General features: G+C 35.9%; 1 protein-coding gene across 2 annotated transcripts in view; it reads right to left on the bottom strand.

Annotated features, from left to right (window-relative positions):
• The window catches only part of LOC144977433 (protocadherin-1-like), a 150,785-nt gene that overhangs the window by 87,153 nt on the left and 43,632 nt on the right, over positions 1–20,000 (bottom strand). For both annotated transcript variants that reach the window (XM_078922646.1, XM_078922647.1), the window contains exons 4-5: positions 4,192–4,357; positions 1–1,683 (exon numbers count right to left, since the gene is read on the bottom strand). The exon at positions 1–1,683 is cut by the window's left edge and continues 21 nt beyond it. In XM_078922646.1, coding sequence (XP_078778772.1) covers positions 1–1,683; positions 4,192–4,357 — 1,849 coding nt within the window. The remainder of the gene's footprint in view (positions 1,684–4,191; positions 4,358–20,000) is intronic.

Here is a 20,000-nt window from a genome sequence, read left to right as displayed (position 1 = left end):
TCTGTACTGATCTGCCAGCCTCAATTTGAACATGAGAATGTCGTCATTGGAGTCGTAGGAAACATCCGCTGAACGTACGGTCGCTGGTCCGCCACCTCCTCCCACAGTTGTCGGTTGTCGCTTGGCCTCGTCATACCGCCTCCACGGGCCCTCCTCACTAGAATTATCGTCGTGCGGGCTCGTGGACCTCGATTTGATCGCCATGGGCAGCCCGCCGGTGTATTTGGCATGCCGCATCGCTCTATTCCTGTCTTTGCTGATGAATCGGAAAACGATGAGAAAGACGAGGACGGCGATGACGATCGTAATGCCGATGAGAATCGCGACGATGATGATGTGAGATTTCCTATGAATGTCAGAAGCGGCCGCAGTTCCATTTCCCTGGGTGACGACCAGAAGTAGATCTGTGGATCTCGTGATGGGTACTGGGCCGATGTCTCTCATGTAAACCCGAATTTTGTAGGATCCTCGGTCGTCCCGGTTTACATTGCGTTGTGTGTAAATACGCCCGGTTCTCTGATCCACCCGGAACAGATTCTGACGTCCGATTTCGAATCGGTACTCCAGAGTCGCATTTTCTCCAAAGTCGTCGTCCGTTGCGATAATCCGGGAAACTGTTGTATTCTGTTTGACGTCAACAGTCACGTAAGCAGTTTTGTTTCTGGACCTAGGAAATAAGAATACTGGCGCGTTGTCATTCTCGTCGGTGATGCGAATTCGAATATGAAGCACTTTGGACTGTGGAGGTTGGCCGTAGTCTTGAGCTAAAACATTAATATCGTACGAGTCTCGTTTTTCTCGATCAAATGTTCGTAGAGAGCTGACGATGCCGTTGGTTGTTAGATTAAATAGTCGATTATCGCCGCTTTCTTTGTAAAGTCGATACCAAACTCGCCCAGACGCACCTAAATCCCGATCTATAGCGTGGATTTTTCCGACCCTTGACCCCACGGGTAAATTTTCCATGATACTTAAGTAGTACCCTTTCGGAACACTCGGAACTTCGTCGTTCTGGTCCTCGACGTCAATGATAACCATCGCTGTTGAAGACAGAGGCTTTTTCCCTTCATCCGTAGCGACCACCTGAAATTCCAAGCGGGGAAATAACTCCCGATCCAATCCTTTTATCGTAATAACCTCCCCTGAAACGGGATCGATGTGTACGTATGTACGTAGCGTTGACGTCACATTTCCAAGACTGTACACCACGCGCCCGTTTTGCCCCAGATCCTCGTCCACAGCGTGTAGACGCATCACCACCATATTCTTCACATTTTCCGGAACAGACGCGCGATACGTCCCCTGACTGAACTTCGGTTTCTTATCGTTTGCGTCCATTAGAATGACAGCCAATTCAACAGTGGTCGTCAGCGACGGTTTTCCTCCATCCTCGCACGAAATCGTAACTTTATAAGCAGGCGTGACCTCCCTGTCCAAATCTTGGGAAACTGAGACTTTGAACTCTTTCGCCTTCAGGCCGTGCAGACTGAACACGGGGTTGTGGATGTAGCAATTCACGATTCCATTCTCTCCCGAGTCGTTATCTTCAACAACGAAATGGGTCACGACGAAACCCGGCTTTGCGTCTTCGGACACGTGAAAGCGTGCGCTGGTGGGTGCTGTTGTCATCCTGATCAGAGGCGCGTTGTTGACGGAATCACGAATATGGATGTTGACTTCCGCCTGAAATGAGATGAGATTTTATCAAAATGAATTTGAGAAGAATGTTATTATCTATTATGTTTCTATGGAAAGATCAATTAATTATGAGCGGCTATGTATGTGGTGTAGTGGTATGACACTCGCTTTTGGATCGGGATTTTGAAGGTTTGAGTCTCGCTCTGAGCAGCGCATAGTTGATTGAGTCCTTGGCAAAGGCTCATTACTCATCTCCTCTCTTTGTACTCAAGTATAAAATGAATATCTGTTGGTTAACGATTCTAATTCCAAAAAAGTGTAACATTTACTTAAATGTGACATAAAATAATGTGACCATTATAAAGGACAATATCCACTAAACTATGTTCAATGCGCTTTACACGGGGTCGTAAGCCAACAGCAACATTCAACACATTATAGGACGAGATACGACGCCTGTTAGGCAATATTACAATTGTTTTGTGTGTGTGGGGGGCGGGGGGGGGGGTGTCGACAGAAACGATACTGTTAACAGCCAGTTACTTACTCTGCATTTCCGTCAGTGAAAGGATCTGAGGCGAGAGACCTTTCCAAGAACTCCGCTATGCTCCCCTTAGGTCAAACCCACACCGTAGACTGACTCCGACGACCCGCACTGCCGTCCTCTGCCGTCTTCCGGATAAAGACGTCGGGCGGGCACCGTCAAAATACGAAGAATAAGAAGAAGAGCCGCTCGACCTACCCATACTAAGCTCGAAAAAAAAAGAGAAAATGGCTGAGGACGTCGGGTGCTTGGTATGGGTAGGTCTAGCGGCTCTTCTCTTTATTCTTAATATTTTGTCCGTGCCCGACGTCTTTATCCGGAAGACAGCAGAGGACGGCAGGGGATCGAACTCAGGGCCTTCCGATGTCCGAAAACGAATGCCATACTACAAGACAACGCAGCCTCACAATTATAATTCTTTATTTATTGACAGACATAAATTCAGTATAAATTATTTATTTTTTAAAATCGTTGTTGAAATTGCGGTTTTGTTTGCAACTGACGTGGCCTTATTCGCAGGTCTGATAACCGAATTCATTATGGGCTACTTGTTGTAAAGGAAATCTCAAAAAGCAAAATATTGTCCATTACAACAATGTTAAATTAGGCCCATATTTTGGTTCGGATACCAGACCTGCATATATGAAGACGTCGTTTTCAACTAATTAGAGGAACGATATACAAATAACATCGTTTACATATTCTAACCTTATTTTTAAGTAATTTCAAACAATTTTCACTCTCATTAATTTGAACACAATGTTCAGCCAAACTCTATTTTAAAAAAAACAAACAAAAAAAAAACGTATTTTAAAATTTGGCCATAAAACTCGTTCTTCAAATATCGATCGATTAAAATGACCCTCATCTTGGCATAAACTTTCAAACCCGGGACTTCGGGTTTGAAAGTTTATGCCAAGATGAGGGTCATTTTAATCGATCGATATTTGAAGGACGAGTTTTATGGCCAAATTTTGAAATACGTGTTTTTTTTTCCCCGAGTATGCCAGTGTTTGCATTGCCATTCAGAATTTCTCTGATGTCTAGTCAGAGCATTATCTTAATTTTTAAAAAATTATCTTTTTTTTTTTTAATGTTTTTTTTTTAATCTGGTTCATCTTGAATTTTAATAATAAAACCCCAGACATTTTAAATTTTAAACCATTTAAAATTACCTACAGAGAGATAAGCTCTTGTGGCTATTTATATAATCTCTTCTTTCCTCTATTTTTCAATAGAATTAATAAAGGCGTTGAATAATAAATACACAATCTTTTAAGATATTTAGTTGGTTGTCTTTTTGTTTTGTTTGTTTTTGTTGGTTTTAATTTTTTTTTAGAAAACTTAATAGTTCCGATGAAATGGGAAAATAATGAGATGGCCGTCGGCAATGCTAGAATAGATCTGGTGACATTATTTTTGTTGTTGCTGTTGTTATTATTATTATTATTATTATTATTATTATCATTATTATTATTATTATTATTATTATTATTATTATTATTATTATTAGTAGTAGTAGTAGTAGTAGTAGTAGTAGTAGTAGTAGTAGTAGTAGTAGTAGTAGTAGTAGTAGTAGTAGTAGTAGTAGTAGTAGCAGCAGTAGTAGTAGCAGTAGTAGTAGTCGCAGTAGTAGTAGTAGTAGTAGTAGTAGTAGTAGTAGTAGTAGTAGTAGTAGTAGTAGTAGTAGTAGTAGTAGTAGTTGTTGTTGTTGTTGTATCATTATCATTATTATTATTATTTGTTTTTTAAATTATATTATTATTATCATTATTTTATTATTATTATTATTATTATTATTATTACTTTTTATTATTATTATTATTATTATTATTATTATTATTATTATTATTATTATTATTATTATTATTATTATTATTATTATTATTATTATTATTATTCTTATCATTATTATTGTTATTCGCCCTTAATAATAATAATAATAATAATAATAATAATAATAATAATAATAATAATAATATTGATTATGCCAGTGACTGTACACCTACCTGTGCGGTCCGTGGTTTCATTCCGTGGTCCATGGCCTCCACCACGAGTCTCATCGACTGGCCTTGCAGCGGGGTGAGGTCCCTGATGGTCACTATATGTCCATACTGGGGGATAACTCGGAATGTTTTGATGGCTTCTTCGGACTGACGCTGACCGAGTTGATACCTAAAGGTTTGGGGTGGAGGGGGGGTGGGGGGGGGGGGGGGGGGGGGGGGGCAGAAAAAAAAGAATAATAAATTATTATTAATATTGAGCTTTTATATAGCTTTTATAGCTTTGAGCTTTTATATTAGACGTGCTCAAAGCGCTTTTACAAAGGGTCCGCCCTGACCAACAGCAACACGTGACATGTAGGACGAGACATGATGCCTGTTAGGCGATTTTTTTTTCTACAAGGACCACGCTGTTGACGGATAGATACTCATTTTACACCTGAGTACGGTGAGAAAATGTGAGTAAAGAGCCTTTTCCAAGGACTCAACTATGCGCCGAGCGAGGTTCGAACCCAGGACCTTCCGATCCGAAAGCGAATGTCATACCACAAGACCACATATAAATAATGTTTTATTATATGAAATTAATCAACCATAAACTTTTAAATAAACCAAGCAAGCAACCTAGAATACCCTCTTTTTAAACATTGCTCATTGGTGTATCACAAGACGAACAAATAATCTGAACGGCCAAATGGAAGACACTTCAGAAAATACACGTCACATACAACTGTAAAATTAACCCAATGAACTGATCATATCAACTCTTGGCAGGGAAACAAATATCAGAAAGGAGAGAAGAAAAAAAACAAAAACAAAAACAAAACAGGAATGTTAATTCAAAATCTCTTCTGATTCTGTCAAGGCTGGTTCAAAACAAATATAGGAAAGATTTGAGCTCAAGACCTGAAGGATACAAGCTGAATATCATAAGACAATACTTCGCAGCATAACAGCTATAGGAATGAGATTAGCGGAAGAGTAGCGTCCCTTGATTGGACGTCGCCTTACAGAGAACGTCAATTTGGTTTTGAAGTGTCTCAAGCCGCTTTCATCGGAAGCGTGGAAAAGAGACGCATGCGCACAACCAACATGACGTTCTCTCTCGAATAACTTTTTCGCAGGTGACGTCACAGACTATGGGTGACGTCCAATCAAGGGACGCTACTCTTCCGCTAATCTCATTCCCTATAATCATATACAAGGTATGGAGACAAACAAAAATTAAGAAAATAACAGTTTGGGATTACGTATTTTACAATAATAAACCCATAACATATATCTGTTGTTAAACTTCCATTGACGTACCCATCACTCAATGGTATACTCCGGAAAAAAGAATCAATGGACTGACCCACTGTCAGACCCTCCAGAAAATACTTGTAGGACACAATAGAAGGCTGGGTTTCCAAAACTCGTTAAGTCGATTTTTCTATTCTTTCAGATTTTCCACAAATGAGATAGAGATACATTGAAACGTAAACTAAATTTTTTAGCATCAAATGGCACCAGAATTGCTCTTAGATTTGTGTGAATTTGAAGTTTAAATACGATAAAATTCTAGACCAAATGAGAAATTTTAGCGGAAATAATCCTCAATATTTCAAAATGGAAAAAAAAAGGACGGAGTTTAGGGAGTTTTGTAAAAACCATTCTTCAATTGTAAAATACACCGAACGAACCGACCAACTACAGGACAAGAAAACAAACGACAGACAAGGGGATAAAAACAAAGCAAAACATTCAAACAAACAAACAAACAAAAACAAAAAAAAACAGGCCTGTTAATTCTAAATCCCTTTTGATTCTTTCAAGGCTGGTCCAATAGAAATTAGAAAGTATTGTTGCATTATTAAACGACCAAGAGGTTCGTTTTCTGGCTGCCATTGTGGATGAAGTGGCTGAAAGATGATTAGTTCCATTGATGTGTATTGTGTAGCTTTGAATGTTTACACAACTGACTGGTATAAAACGGTGTTGGTCATGTGACATCTAATAATACCCACAGGAAGTCGTAGCAAGAGGACGATTGGGTGCGTTTTGCCAAGGGGGACAATAATGGAAATGACTTTTATTTTCTATCATTGTTGTATTTCTTCTTCTTTCTATCTTTCTTTGTTTCTTTTCATCTTCTTTCTTCTTCTTCTTCTTCTTCTTCTTCTTCTTCTTCTTCTTCTTCTTCTTCTTCTTCTTCTTCTTCTTCTTCTTCTTCTCTTTTTTTTTTTTTTTCTTTTCATCTTCTTTCTTCTTCTTCTTCTTCTTCTTCTTCTTCTTCTTCTTCTTCTTCTTCTTCTTCTTCTTCTTCTTCTTCTTCTTCTTCTTCTAAAAAAAAGCTTTATATAGCGCAATATCCACTAAATGTGCTCAAAGCGCTTTACAAGGGGTCCCTGGTCAAAAGCAAAATTTAACATGTAAGACGGGACATGACATGTTACAATTTTTCGGACAAAGACAACGCTGTTAACGGCCAGGTACTCATTTTACACATGAGTACGGTGAGAGAATGTGAGTAAAGAGCCTTTTCCAAGGACTCAACTATGCGCCGAGCGCGAGGCTCGAACCCAGGACCTTCCGATCCGAAAGCGAGTGTCGTACCACTAGACTACATAGCCGATCTTCTACAACTACCACCACTAGTACTACTGCTACTACTACTACTACTACTACTACTACTACTACTACTACTACTACTACTACTACTACTACTACTACTACTACCACTACTACTAAAACTAGTACTACTACTACTACTAATACAACAACTACTACTATTACTACTACTACGACTACTATTACTACTACTACTACTACTACTACTACTACTACTACTACTACTACTACTACTACTACTACTACTACTACTACTACTACTACTACTACTACTATATATATAATATATATAATATAATATATATATATATATATATATATATATATATATATATATATATTGATATATCCTTCATTATTCATTACAATATACATACATGCATATATTATGTCGTTTAATCGTTCCTTCCATCATCTCCCATATTCACATTCAATTATTACTCAACGATAAATAAAAATCAAATCGTTATCATCCACAATTCCATTAATTTCCAAACGCAGTAAAAAAATGGGAAGATTTCTCATGAAACAAATATCTAGAGAACAACACATTAATCCAAACAATGAAAATAAAATCACTGATTCAAATAACAATTGTCATTATAGACCACAAAACATTACAATTGTTGCTCTATTTAGGGCAATAAAATTGCAGTCTTCTATGATTGTCACAAATGATAGAGCAGCTGCATTTGAAACAACAACAACAACAACAACAACAACAACAACAACAACAACAACAAAACTTGAGCCTTAACTTGAGCTTTTATATAGCGCAATATCCACTAAACGTGCTCAAAGCGCTTTACAAGGGGTACCTGGCCAACAGCAACACATAACATATAGGACGAGACATGACGCATGTCAGGCGATATTACAAATTTTTGGGACAGAGACAACGCTGTTAACGGCCAGGTACTCATTTTATACCTGAGTACGGTGAGAGAATGTGAGTAAAGAGCCTTCTCCAAGGACTCAACTATGCGCCGAGCGAGGCTCGAACCCAGGACCTTCCGATCCGAAAGCGAGTGTCATACCACTAGACCACATAGCCGCACAACAACAACAACAACAACAACAACAACAACAACAACAACAACAACAACAACAATAACAATGATGGTTTCCATCCAATGAGGATCATCAAGATCTGCCTCAAAACAATACAAGTGTTGTTCCACTTCCGGTAAAAAATGATTGAAAAAAAAAAAAGTATTGAACGATTTTTCAGAAATACTAGAACTGCATTTTAATCACTTCCCCCTATCAATCAGGGGATTGTATCATGGGATGGCCTAATTACCTTGGCTAATCAGAGGCACTGGGCATGACGATATTATATAAGCGGCAGGTTGACAATGGAACTCGGGCAGGCGTGAACGGGCCATGGTGTCAGCCCAAGACATTTCAAATAAACCATTATTCTTCTGCAAGCCACTGTAAGCCACTGGTTCTTAAGATATTATAATCAATTTCCAACAGTCTGTTTATTCGTTTGTTTCACTTACAGATGTTGTTATTTAATTTAACTTGACACTTGGAGTATAAATAGGTTTTTGTTACAGTATTGGAAGAAAAGACGTATTGCTGTTGATATAATGTCGCAACTATTAAAACTTCTTAAGATTGCAAATAACAGTATGTTTTGTATGCACGACTTGTGTCGTACGTTTATATGTGTTTATGTATGTATGTATGTATGTATGTATGTATGTATGTATGTATGTATGTATGTATGTATGTATGTATGTATGTATGTATGTATGTATGTATGTATGTATGTATGTATCTATGTATGTATGTATGTAGTATGTATGTATGTATGTATGTATGTATGTATGTATGTATGTATGTATGTATGTATGTATGTATGTATGTATGTATGTATGTATGTATGTATGTATGTATGTATGTATGTATGTATGTATGTATGTATGTATGTATGTATGTATGTATGTATGTATGTATGTATGTATGTATGTATGTATGTATGTATGTATGTATGTATGTATGTATGTATGTATGTATGTATGTATGTATGTATGTATGTATGTATGTATGTATGTATGTATGTATGTATGTATGTATGTATGTATGTATGTATTGTATGTATGTATGTATGTATGTATTAGTATGTATGTATGTATGTATGTATGTATATGTATGTATGTATGTATGTATGTATGTATGTAATGTATGTTATGTATGTATGTATGTAATGTATGTATGTATGTATGTATGTATGTATGTATGGTATGTATGTATGTATGTATGTATGTATGTATGTATGTATGTATGTATGTATGTATGTATGTATGTATATGTATGATGTATGTTGTATGTATGTATGTATGTATGTATGTATGCATGCATGCATGCATGCATGCATGTATGTATGTATGTATGTATGTATGTATGTATGTATGTATGTATGTATGTATGTATGTATGTATGTATGTATGTATGTATGTATGTATGTATGTATGGATGGATGTATGTATGTATGTATGTATGTATGTATGTATGTATGTATGTATGTATGTATGTATGTATGTATGTATGTACGTGTTTGTATGTATGTATGTATGTATGTATGTATGTATGTATGTATGTATGTATGTATGTGTATGTTTTGTGTATTGTATGTATGTATGTATGTATGTATGTATGTATGTATGTATGTATGTATGTATGTATTGTATTAGTATGTATGTATGTATGTATGTATGTATGTATGTATGTATGTATGTATGTATGTATGTATGTATGTATGTATGTATGTATGTATGTATGTATGTATGTGTTTGTATGTATGTGTGTGTGTATGTATGTCTCTTTTGATAATTCAAATGCTGATCAAAGACAAGGACTTATTGATCTATGCCTTTTCAAAAGGTATTCAGAGTTGCCAGTATGGCGCTTTAATGCTAAATTTCAACAACTTTTTTTCCCCAGCGGTTTAGCATGAAAATAAAATGGGTTTGGCATTAATTTTGGTATTCAACAAAATTGAAATCACTCAATATCGGCAATTAGAAAACAAACAATGTTAAACAAATTTTACAACATATGTTAATTTTCACTCTTAATTTTGAAAACGTTGCTGTTTGAAGCTCTAAGGTAAAAAAAAATAACGATAAATGTTGAATTGTAAACATTAATTTATTAGACGAAGACAGAATACCTTAACAACACCATTATCAAATTATCGCATTCATCCTGTTTTATTTATAAAGGGGAAACCCGAAATGTCCACAGTATCTGTCGTCGTCTAATAAATTGAAGCTTACAATTCAATACTGATCGTTATTTTTTTTATTTTTTTTTACACTTAAATTTGACAAGACGAGGTGGAATTATTTTGATTAAACCAAGACACTATCTGATGACTCAGGGACTAAATACCTTTATTCTATTTCCACTTTTTCGTGACTTCTTTGGCATTTAAAAAAGTTGTTGTTTTTTTGTTGAAAAATTAAAAAAAAAAATTGGCATTCTTGGTGAAAATGCAAGGAAACACAATTGACAATTATAATTGTCTCCGGAAACATTGCTCAAAACTTAAAACCTTTACGAAAAAATAAAATCTATTTCATCCATAAACATGTCATCATCATTCGCCATCTTTGCTCAATTTAGATTCGTATCACAAAAATGGAAGTCTTTCATCAGAGATGATTTTGACATCCCAAGGACTGCAGAATTACTGGCACTCAAAGAACAATAAACGAGCATTCTTAAACGCACTAGTGACTTTGGAAACAAGAAATGGGAATTCTTAATCAGTAAAATACCGAACTCTGAAAAGACAACTATTTAAAAATTTGGTCAGAGAACTCGTCCTTCAAATATCGATCGATTTAGATGACCCTGGTCTTGGTAAAAACTCTCAAACTTGGGACTCAAGAAAGACCTCTCAAAGTCCCAAGTGTGAGAGTTTCTGCCAAGGTGAAGGACATTTAAATCGATCGATATTTGAAAGACGGGGTTTTTGGACAAATTTTGAAATTCGTGTCTTTTGAGAGTACGCCAGGGAACTGGCTCAACACGATGACGGTTTTGGAAACAATTAATGAGCATTCTTAAACGCACTGATGAGCATGAAGACAATCTAATCTAGTGGTAAAACCCACTGTTTACAAATGTATAAATCATTGTGAGAATTGATGGATCGATGGATGGGTGGGTGAATGAATGGATGGGTGGGTGTGTGGATTCATCATTGAACGGTTGGACACCCAAAGTCTGCAGAACTAAAGACATTCAAAGAACAATAAACGAGCGTTTCTAAACGCATCGATGACTCTTAAGATGATCCAATCAACTGACAGACACCCTGTGTTTACTATGTGCGTCGGTGGATGGATGGATGGAATGAAGCATCAGTAGAAATGGGTTGACAGAACTAAAGAAATTCTCAAAGAACAATCAAGGGCCGTTCAGAAACGCACTAATGAATTTGTTGATGATCTAACCAACAGATAAAAGGCATGTGTTTACAAATGAATACATCATTATGAGAATCGGTGGATGGATGGATGGATGGAAGCATCAGTGAAATGGGTGGACACCCAATGACTGCTGAACTAAAGACAATCAACGAACAATCAAGGGCCGTTCAGAAACGCACTAATGAATTTGTTGATGATCTAACCAACAGATAAAATCCGCTGTTTACAAAAATTAATTCATTCAATCCTAGAGATTGTTGCTTCTCTTCAAAATTGAATAAAAAAGGTATTAAAAACGAGCATGTACATAGATAGTTTTATTCAACTACCATTAACATGCAAGAACTAATAACATAAGTTTTGATATTACGCCTATAATTTGTCTTTTAAAAGAATGTAATAAATAGGCATGGGGTAAAAGTAATCCGTGTAAACTACGGATATAGTCGGTGTTAGGCTTGAGTGAGTTAAATCATAATAATGCGATTGGGCTGTCAATCAATCAATTTTTGCATCTGTAAATGATAACATCAAACGTAACGTTTGAGAAGGGCATTATTTCTCAACACGTGACCCGTTGTGGTAACGAGCCCGAAATCGCAGAGCGTCTAGTTGAACGGTGTGTTGTGACGAAGCTTCCGGGTGGGTTTGTGACGGTGCACGAGTGCGGTAAAGAATTTGCTGATTGGGTCGATCGTCATAGCATAGTAGTGTGAGCACCATTAGAAGCTATTCAAAAAGTGCACTCTGATCGACTTAATAAATAGTTCAATACAAGCAAGAAGATTGTTGTGGATAACTTTATAATACACAAGTCATTTGAAAAATATATATATAGATCACAAATATATCACGAATAGATTGCAGATAGATTACAGATAGATTACAGATAGATTACAAATAGATTACAGATAGATTACAAATAGATTACAGATAGATTACAGATAGGTTACAGATAGATTACGGGTAGATGACAAATATATTGCAGATAGATTACAGATTGTTACAGATAGATTGCAGATAGATAAGCACTAAATTCGCTAAAAGCATCAAAATGACTCCAAACAGTGGACGCCAAGCCACTATCACATTATCTCATTCGTCTGTAGTGTTTTATTCATCTTGTTTTGTTGATAAATGGGAAACCCGATACGTCCACATTATCTGAATCTGTTTTCGTTTATTAAATTGAAGCTTACATTCAATTTCACACTGTTATTTAATTTATTTCTTCGAGCTTCGAGCAGCAACATTTATTTAAACGTCCCCTAAAATTGGGAAGCCCTATCATTTCGTTGTATAGGCAAATTCGTTCAATGTTTTGAACCAATTGAATATAAACGCTATTCAATGATTGCATAATATTTTCTCTCATTCAATTGGCTTAAATAAAGGTTTAACTTAGCACGAGTGATGATTCGCCAGCTGAAATAATTAATGTTTTTCTTGGTGCGCATGAATAACAATCAAACTTTGAGGGGTCAAAAAAAGAGTTCGTTAAAAGAGTTTAGTATTGGATGACGGCAGGAATGATGGAATACATGATTGATTAAATGAATGGGTGAGTTAAAAGAATAAATGGACGAATAATTCGACAAGGATTGAGGGAAGAAGGTCGGAGACTTATTGGATTGGTGAGACCCTGCACAAAGCCATCAGCGACCCACAGACCCAGCTCCATTCATTCAACAGACAGTCGCTGGGATAATTTTTTGGCCAAACTCTGACAAAACGCGTTTATTTCTTAATTTGGCCAGAAAATCTTTGGGTTTTTTGGTTTTTTTTTCAAATTTTGGCCGATTAAAAGGAGCTGCTTTAAAAGTGAGGAAATAATGGGTTAAAAATTCAAACCTGGGGTTTTTCAAGGAAGTGCATGTTGTAATTGGGTTTGCGATATCTTTGGCAATTTGAAGGTGATTTTATTCAATCGATAAATGAAGTAAAAGTTTGGTTGTTTTTTGTTGTTTTTTTCTGGCCAATATGAAATAAAAACTTTCTGTTAAATTGGCGGATTTGAGGTTTAAGGATATTTGGTTCTCTGAGTGATTGGATAACCTTGGGTTGGTCTTTGGATCAGTGGATGAATTGATGGATGGATATATGGATTGATGGATGGATAGATGGATTGATGGATGGATAGATGGATGGATATATGGATTGTTGGATGGATAGATGGATTGGTGGATGGATGGATGAATAGATGGATTGATGGATGGATTGATGGATGGATAGATGGATATATGGATTGATGGATGGATTGATGGATGATTATGATGATGAGATGGATAATGGATTGATGAATGGATAGATGGATTGATGGATGGATAGATGAATTGATGAATAGATAGATGATGGATGGATAGATGGGTTGATTGATGGCTTGATAGATGGATTGATGGATGGCTGAATAGATGTATTCGATGGATGAATGGATGGATGGATGGATGGATGGATAGATGGGATTGATGATGGATAGATGGATTGATGGATGGATGGATAGATGTATTGATGGATGATGGATGATGGATTGATGGATGGATGGATAGATGGATGGATTGATGGATAGATGGATTGATGAATGAATAGATGGATGGATGGATGGATAGATGGATTGATGGATGGATAGATGGATTGATGGATGGATAGATGGATTGATGGAGATAGATAGATTGATGGATGGATAGATGGAAGTTGGATAGATAGATGGATTGATTGATGGATACTCGTATGGATAAATGAATGGTTGGTGTTTGTTTGTGTTGTGTATATATATGTGATGTGTGGTTGTTGGTTGTGTGATGTGGGTGGTGTTGGTGTTTGTAGTGTGTATTGTGGATAGGCTGATAAATGGTAACTAGGTTTAAAGTATGGGATGGGAGATGGAGATGGAGAGGGAAGGAGTGTGTGAGTGATGATGATGATGATGATGGATAGATGAGATTGATGGAGATGATGATGATTGGATGTATAATGATTATGATGGATATGATTGATATAGTGGATTTGATATATTTTGATATGGAGAATTGATTGTGGATGGATGTGGGTTGTATGGATGGATTGATGTATGATTATGAAGATAATGGGTGATGGATGGTGATAGTGATGATGATTGAGATAATGTGAGTGGGATATGGATATTGAGATGTGATGAAGAATAGATAAGTAATTGTGTTTTTAATGATAGTGAGTGAGATGAAGATTGGATTGGATTGAATAGATGAAATGGTAGATGATATATAGATAGATTAGGATAGTAAATAGATAGATAGATAGTAGATAGATAGATAGATGAGATAAGATGATAGATAGAATAGAAGGTGAAGATAGATAGATAGATAGATGAAGATTGATATAATAGATAGATGATGATGATGAAAGATTGATAATAGATAGAGATAGATGATAGTATATAATGATGATTGATAATTAGTTAATAATATGTATATAGATGATATTAGTATTGAATAATGATATTGAATATAGGTAATATATGATATGAGAGTAGATTATGATGATGATAATATAATAGATAGATGAAATGATGGATAATGATGGATGATGAAGATGATGAGATGATTATGATGTGTGATGATAGATATGATAGATTGATGATGATATAGATTAGATATAGATGGATGATATGATGATGATTGTATGATGATGATAGATGTTGATGATGTTGATAGATGATAGATGATAGATAGATGAGATGATAAATAGATGATAGATAGATGAGATAGATAGATGATAGATGTGATAGGAGATATAGATGATGATAGAAGATAGATTGATATTGATGAAGATGATGATGATGATAGATGATGAGATGATATGATGATGATGATTGATAGTGATGGATGGATGTTGATAGATAGATAGAGTAGATGATTGATGATTAGAGATGTTAAAGATAGAATGGATGATATTATTGGTGATAATGGATGGTGAAGAGTATGAGTATGATGATAGAAGATAGATGAGATGAGGGATGGTGGATGGATTATGTTGAAATGGTGGATGAATATGATAGATAGAATAGATTGAGGATGATGATTAAGAATTATGTATATAATGATCGGATAGATGTGATAGATGGATGGTGGATTGGGATGGATATGTGATGATGGAGTGATGATGGATTGATATAGGAAGATGAAATAGGATGAAAATGATGAGTAGATGGATATGTATGGATGTATTGAGATATGGATGATATATGATGATATGATGGATGAATGATTGATGTATGATAATGATATATATGATAATATGATAGTGTGTAGGATGGATATTGATAGATAGATAATTGATGATATGATGTTATGATAGATGAAGATAGTAGATAGATAGATAGATTGTAGAGTATGAAGATGAATGATAGATAGATAGAAAGATAGATAATAGATATGATAGATAGAAAGATAGTAATAGATAGATAGATAGATAGATAGATAGATAGATAGATAGATAGATAGATAGATAGATAGATAATGATAGATAGATAGATAGAAAGATAGATAAATAGATAGATAGATAGAAAGATAGATAATAGATAGATAGATAGATAGATAGAATAATAGATAGATAGATAGAAGATAGATAAAAGATAGATAGATAGATAGATAGATAGATAAGATAGATAGATAGATAGATAGATAGATAGATAGATAGATAGATAGATAGATAGATAGATAGATAGATAGATAGATAGATAGATGAAAGATAGTAATATAGATAGTAGATAGATAGAAAGATAGATAAATAGATAGATAGATAGATAGATAGATAAATAGATAGATAGATAGAAAGAAAGATAGATAAATAGATAGATAGATAGATAAGACGTATGACTAAGGATTAATGAATAATTCATGATCATTAATTAATTCAATCGTGAAATCTTTGGTCCTCTTGGAGATGTTGAAACATTGGGTGGTTTTGTTTTGTTTTTGTTTTTTGGTTTTTGTTGTTTTATTTGTTTTTGTTTTGCTTTTTTTGGGAGGTCGGGGGGTTGAAAATATGGGTACTTGGATAAAAGTATGGAAGGAGATATGGATGAAAAGATAGATGTATTGATGGATCGATGGTTGAATGGATGTGTTGATTGATTGATTGATGGATGGATGGATCGATGGATAGACGGAGTGATTGATGGATGGATGAAATGATTGATGGTTGGATATATGGTATATATGGATGGCAAGAATGATGGATGTGTGGATTGGTGGATGGATTTTTTGATGGATGGATGAATTGATGAATTGATGGATGGATGGGTTGATGGATGGATGGATGAATTGATGATTTGATGGTCGGATAGATGGATGGATGGATGGATTGGTGGATGGAGTGATTGATGGATGTATGGACAGATGAATGGATGAAATGATTGATGGATTTATATATGGTATATTGGATGGTTAGAATGATGGATGGGTAATAGATAGATAGATAGATAGATAGATAGATAGATAGATAGATAGATAGATAGATAGATAGATAGATAGATAGAGAGGGCAAGAGAGAGAGAGAGAGAGAGAGAGAGAGAGAGAGAGAGAGAGAGAAAGCGAGAGATATCGAGAAAAAGAGAAAGTGAGATATAGAGAGAAGATAGATAGATAGATAGATAGATAGATAGATAGATAGATAGATAGAGAGAGAGAGAGAGAGAGAGAGAGAGAGAGAGAGAGAGAGAGAGAGAAAGGACAATTTTCAACAGACTGAACTAAATCTTCTTCCGACAGAGAAGATTTCAGGATTATTAGCAGAGATATCCGGTATGAAAGAAGACAATGACAGTGTTGTCGTACTCTGGAAAAAAACCCATATTTTGACATTTGGCCAGAAAACACTTCCTTCAAATATCGATCGACTTAAATGACACTCAACTTGGCAAAATCTCTCAAACCTGGGACTTTGTGAAATCCCAGGTTTGAGAGGTCTTTTGCCAAGATGAGGGTCTTTAAAATCGATCGATATTTGAAGGACGAGTTTTCTGGCCAAATTTTAAAATATGGGTTTTTCCAGAGCACGACAGAGTTGTGGTGGACGGAGAGAACGAATGAATGAATGGATTACAGGATGAATACAGCTCACAATCGTTTTGTTAGCTTGAGGATTTCGGTAAAAATAGCGAAGGTATTTCACAAAGTCAGACGACTGTATTAGAATAGATTTATAATTAGATTGATGGATAGAGACATATATTATAGACAGTGGGTTGATTGATAGATAACAGATAGATAGACAGACAGACGGACTGGTAGATAGATAGATAGATAGATAGATAGATAGATAGATAGATAGAAAGATAGATAGATAGATAGATAGATAGATGTATATACAAATAGATGGATAAATGTATGGAAAGATAAGAGAGATGGGTAAATAGATGGATAAGATAGATAGATAGATGGACATATAGGTAGAATGGTAATATATAGATAGTTGGCTAGTTAGATGAATAGATAGATAGATAGAGAGATAGATAGATAGATAGATAGATAGATAGATAGATAGATAGATAGATAGATAGATAGATAGATAGATAGATAGATAGATAGATAGATAGACATATAGGTAGATAGGTAATAGATAGATAGTTAGCAAGTTAGATAAATAGATAGATAGATAGATAGATAGATAGATAGATAGATAGATAGATAGATAGATAGATAGATAGATAGATAGATAGATAGATAGATAGATAGATAGATAGATAGATAGATAGATAAATGTTTATGGAATGTTAACAAACATGACAATTTTTTCCACGGTTCCCCCACCCCCACCCCCTCCCCTCCAAACTAAAAAAAATGGAGTTAAATTTAGATTGAAGGACTTGTGTGAAGAAGGAGGAGGAGTAGGAGGAGGTGGTGAGACTGTAAGACTAAACGAGAAAAGATCGATCGCTGTGCAAATAGAGAAACAGACTGAAAACGCGAGCGTTTCGTTTCCTTTCTCGCCTCCGTTCTCTAAAATATATAATCACAACATCTATCTAATCTGCTTTAGCGACCTTGAGAAACAGCATATTTCTTATCTTTATGTAGCTCTGCTTATTATGGTCGTTCATCGGTATTGTGCTGCTGTGTGATCTAGTGGTATGACACTCGCTTTGGGATCGGAAGGTCCTTGGTTCCAGCCTCGCTCGGCGCATAGTTATTATTGAGTCCTTGGAAAAGGCTCTTTTTTAACTCACATTCTCCTCTCACCGTACTCAGGTGTTAAGTGAGTACCTGGCCGTTAACAGCGTTGTCTCTGTCCGAAAAAAGTGTAATATTATATCGCCTAAAAGGCGTCATGTCATGTCCCTCCCGTCCTACGTGTTAATTGTTGCTGTTGTAAAGCGATTTGAGCACGTTCAGTGGATATTGCACGATATAAAAGCTCATTTTTTAAATATAGTGGCATCATGTTTAACCCGTTATTTGCGTAACCTGGGGAACGACACATTATATTTAACTCTATTTTTACTGACTATCTTTAGGAGTTGTCTCGAAAATGCCTTACGGCTGTGTGGTCCCGGGTTCTATCACCCGTCTCTACGTAGTGTGGTGGCCCTGAGCAAGTCACCTCACCCTAACTCAATTTGGAGGCGCTGCACCACAGCTGACGCCTGGGTTATTCCAGTCTTCCCTTGGAATGGACCCTAGAGACAAATTTCCCCTATGGGATGATCGAATAAAGGGAATTTTATTTTTTTATTCTAATTTTAAAAAATATTTTATTATAATATTCGTGTTCTGATGGAGATATTTGTGTTGGTGAGGATTGGCTTCAGTTTCATGAACTGCAATGGACCGTGAAGGATGGAAGGCCATGACATCCGATCTCTGGAAAGAGATGGAACCCGGGTAAGGTAATTATAATATTATCTCAAACGCAGAGAGCCACTACTACTTTGAGACGTACCGTAGAGAAGGACCTAAAACAGAGAGGTCTGTCCCTCAAGATGGCCCCGAAGATAGCTGCTGACATGACCAGGTGGAGATCCCTTGCATCGCCTCAAGTGCCAGCAGGCCCAGAGAGGATTTAGTGAGTGAGTGAGTGAGTGAGTGAGTGAGTGAGTGAGTGAGTGAGTGAGTGAGTGAGTGAGTGAGCCACTACGCCACCAAGATCACAGAACCTATTGTGACTCACAGTCTCTAAACGGTATTATGTCAGGATGACTTGGGTGCAAAAAATTGAATTTATTGACAAAAACATGAAACTTGAGGTTTGTTTCGATTTGTTATGTTAAAGAATGAAGACAATTTCTCACAATGCAAAAACTCAAAAATTGGAATTTACTATCAATTTAATTCTAAAGTCACTTTTCGGGGTCCAATTCATTCCGACATAATACCGTTTCGAGACGAAAGGTCCCTATTTTCCATACTTTATCGTCGTCAATCGAAATTAAATTTATTTCTATTGGTGTTGTCTATAGTGTGTCAGTGAGCCGGCACGTATTGACAAATGACCCATTTCTGTAATTACATTTTGGTGGTCATTCTACCAGTAGTGTGTAGATTGTTGATGTAAGACCAGTGTCCAGCAGATGACCACCAGAATGTCCAGAAAAAAAAACCAAACAATGTTATTATTGTATTATTATTATTTTTTTTTATTTTAAATTTTGAATAGCGCAATAGCCATTCAATGTTCTTAAAACACTTTACATGATATCAGATTTATAATGTTGTTCTCCTCTGGATACACTTTATGCTTGTCGGAGAAGTAATTCATAAGGGCGGTGATGGAGATAAT

This window comes from Berghia stephanieae, chromosome 7 (assembly GCF_034508935.2).
Source record: "Berghia stephanieae isolate SIO BIC M18660-M18661 chromosome 7, UCSD_Bste_1.3, whole genome shotgun sequence".
In the NCBI taxonomy this organism is placed as follows: domain Eukaryota; kingdom Metazoa; phylum Mollusca; class Gastropoda; order Nudibranchia; family Aeolidiidae; genus Berghia; species Berghia stephanieae.
This window is presented reverse-complemented; position numbering and strand designations above follow the sequence as displayed.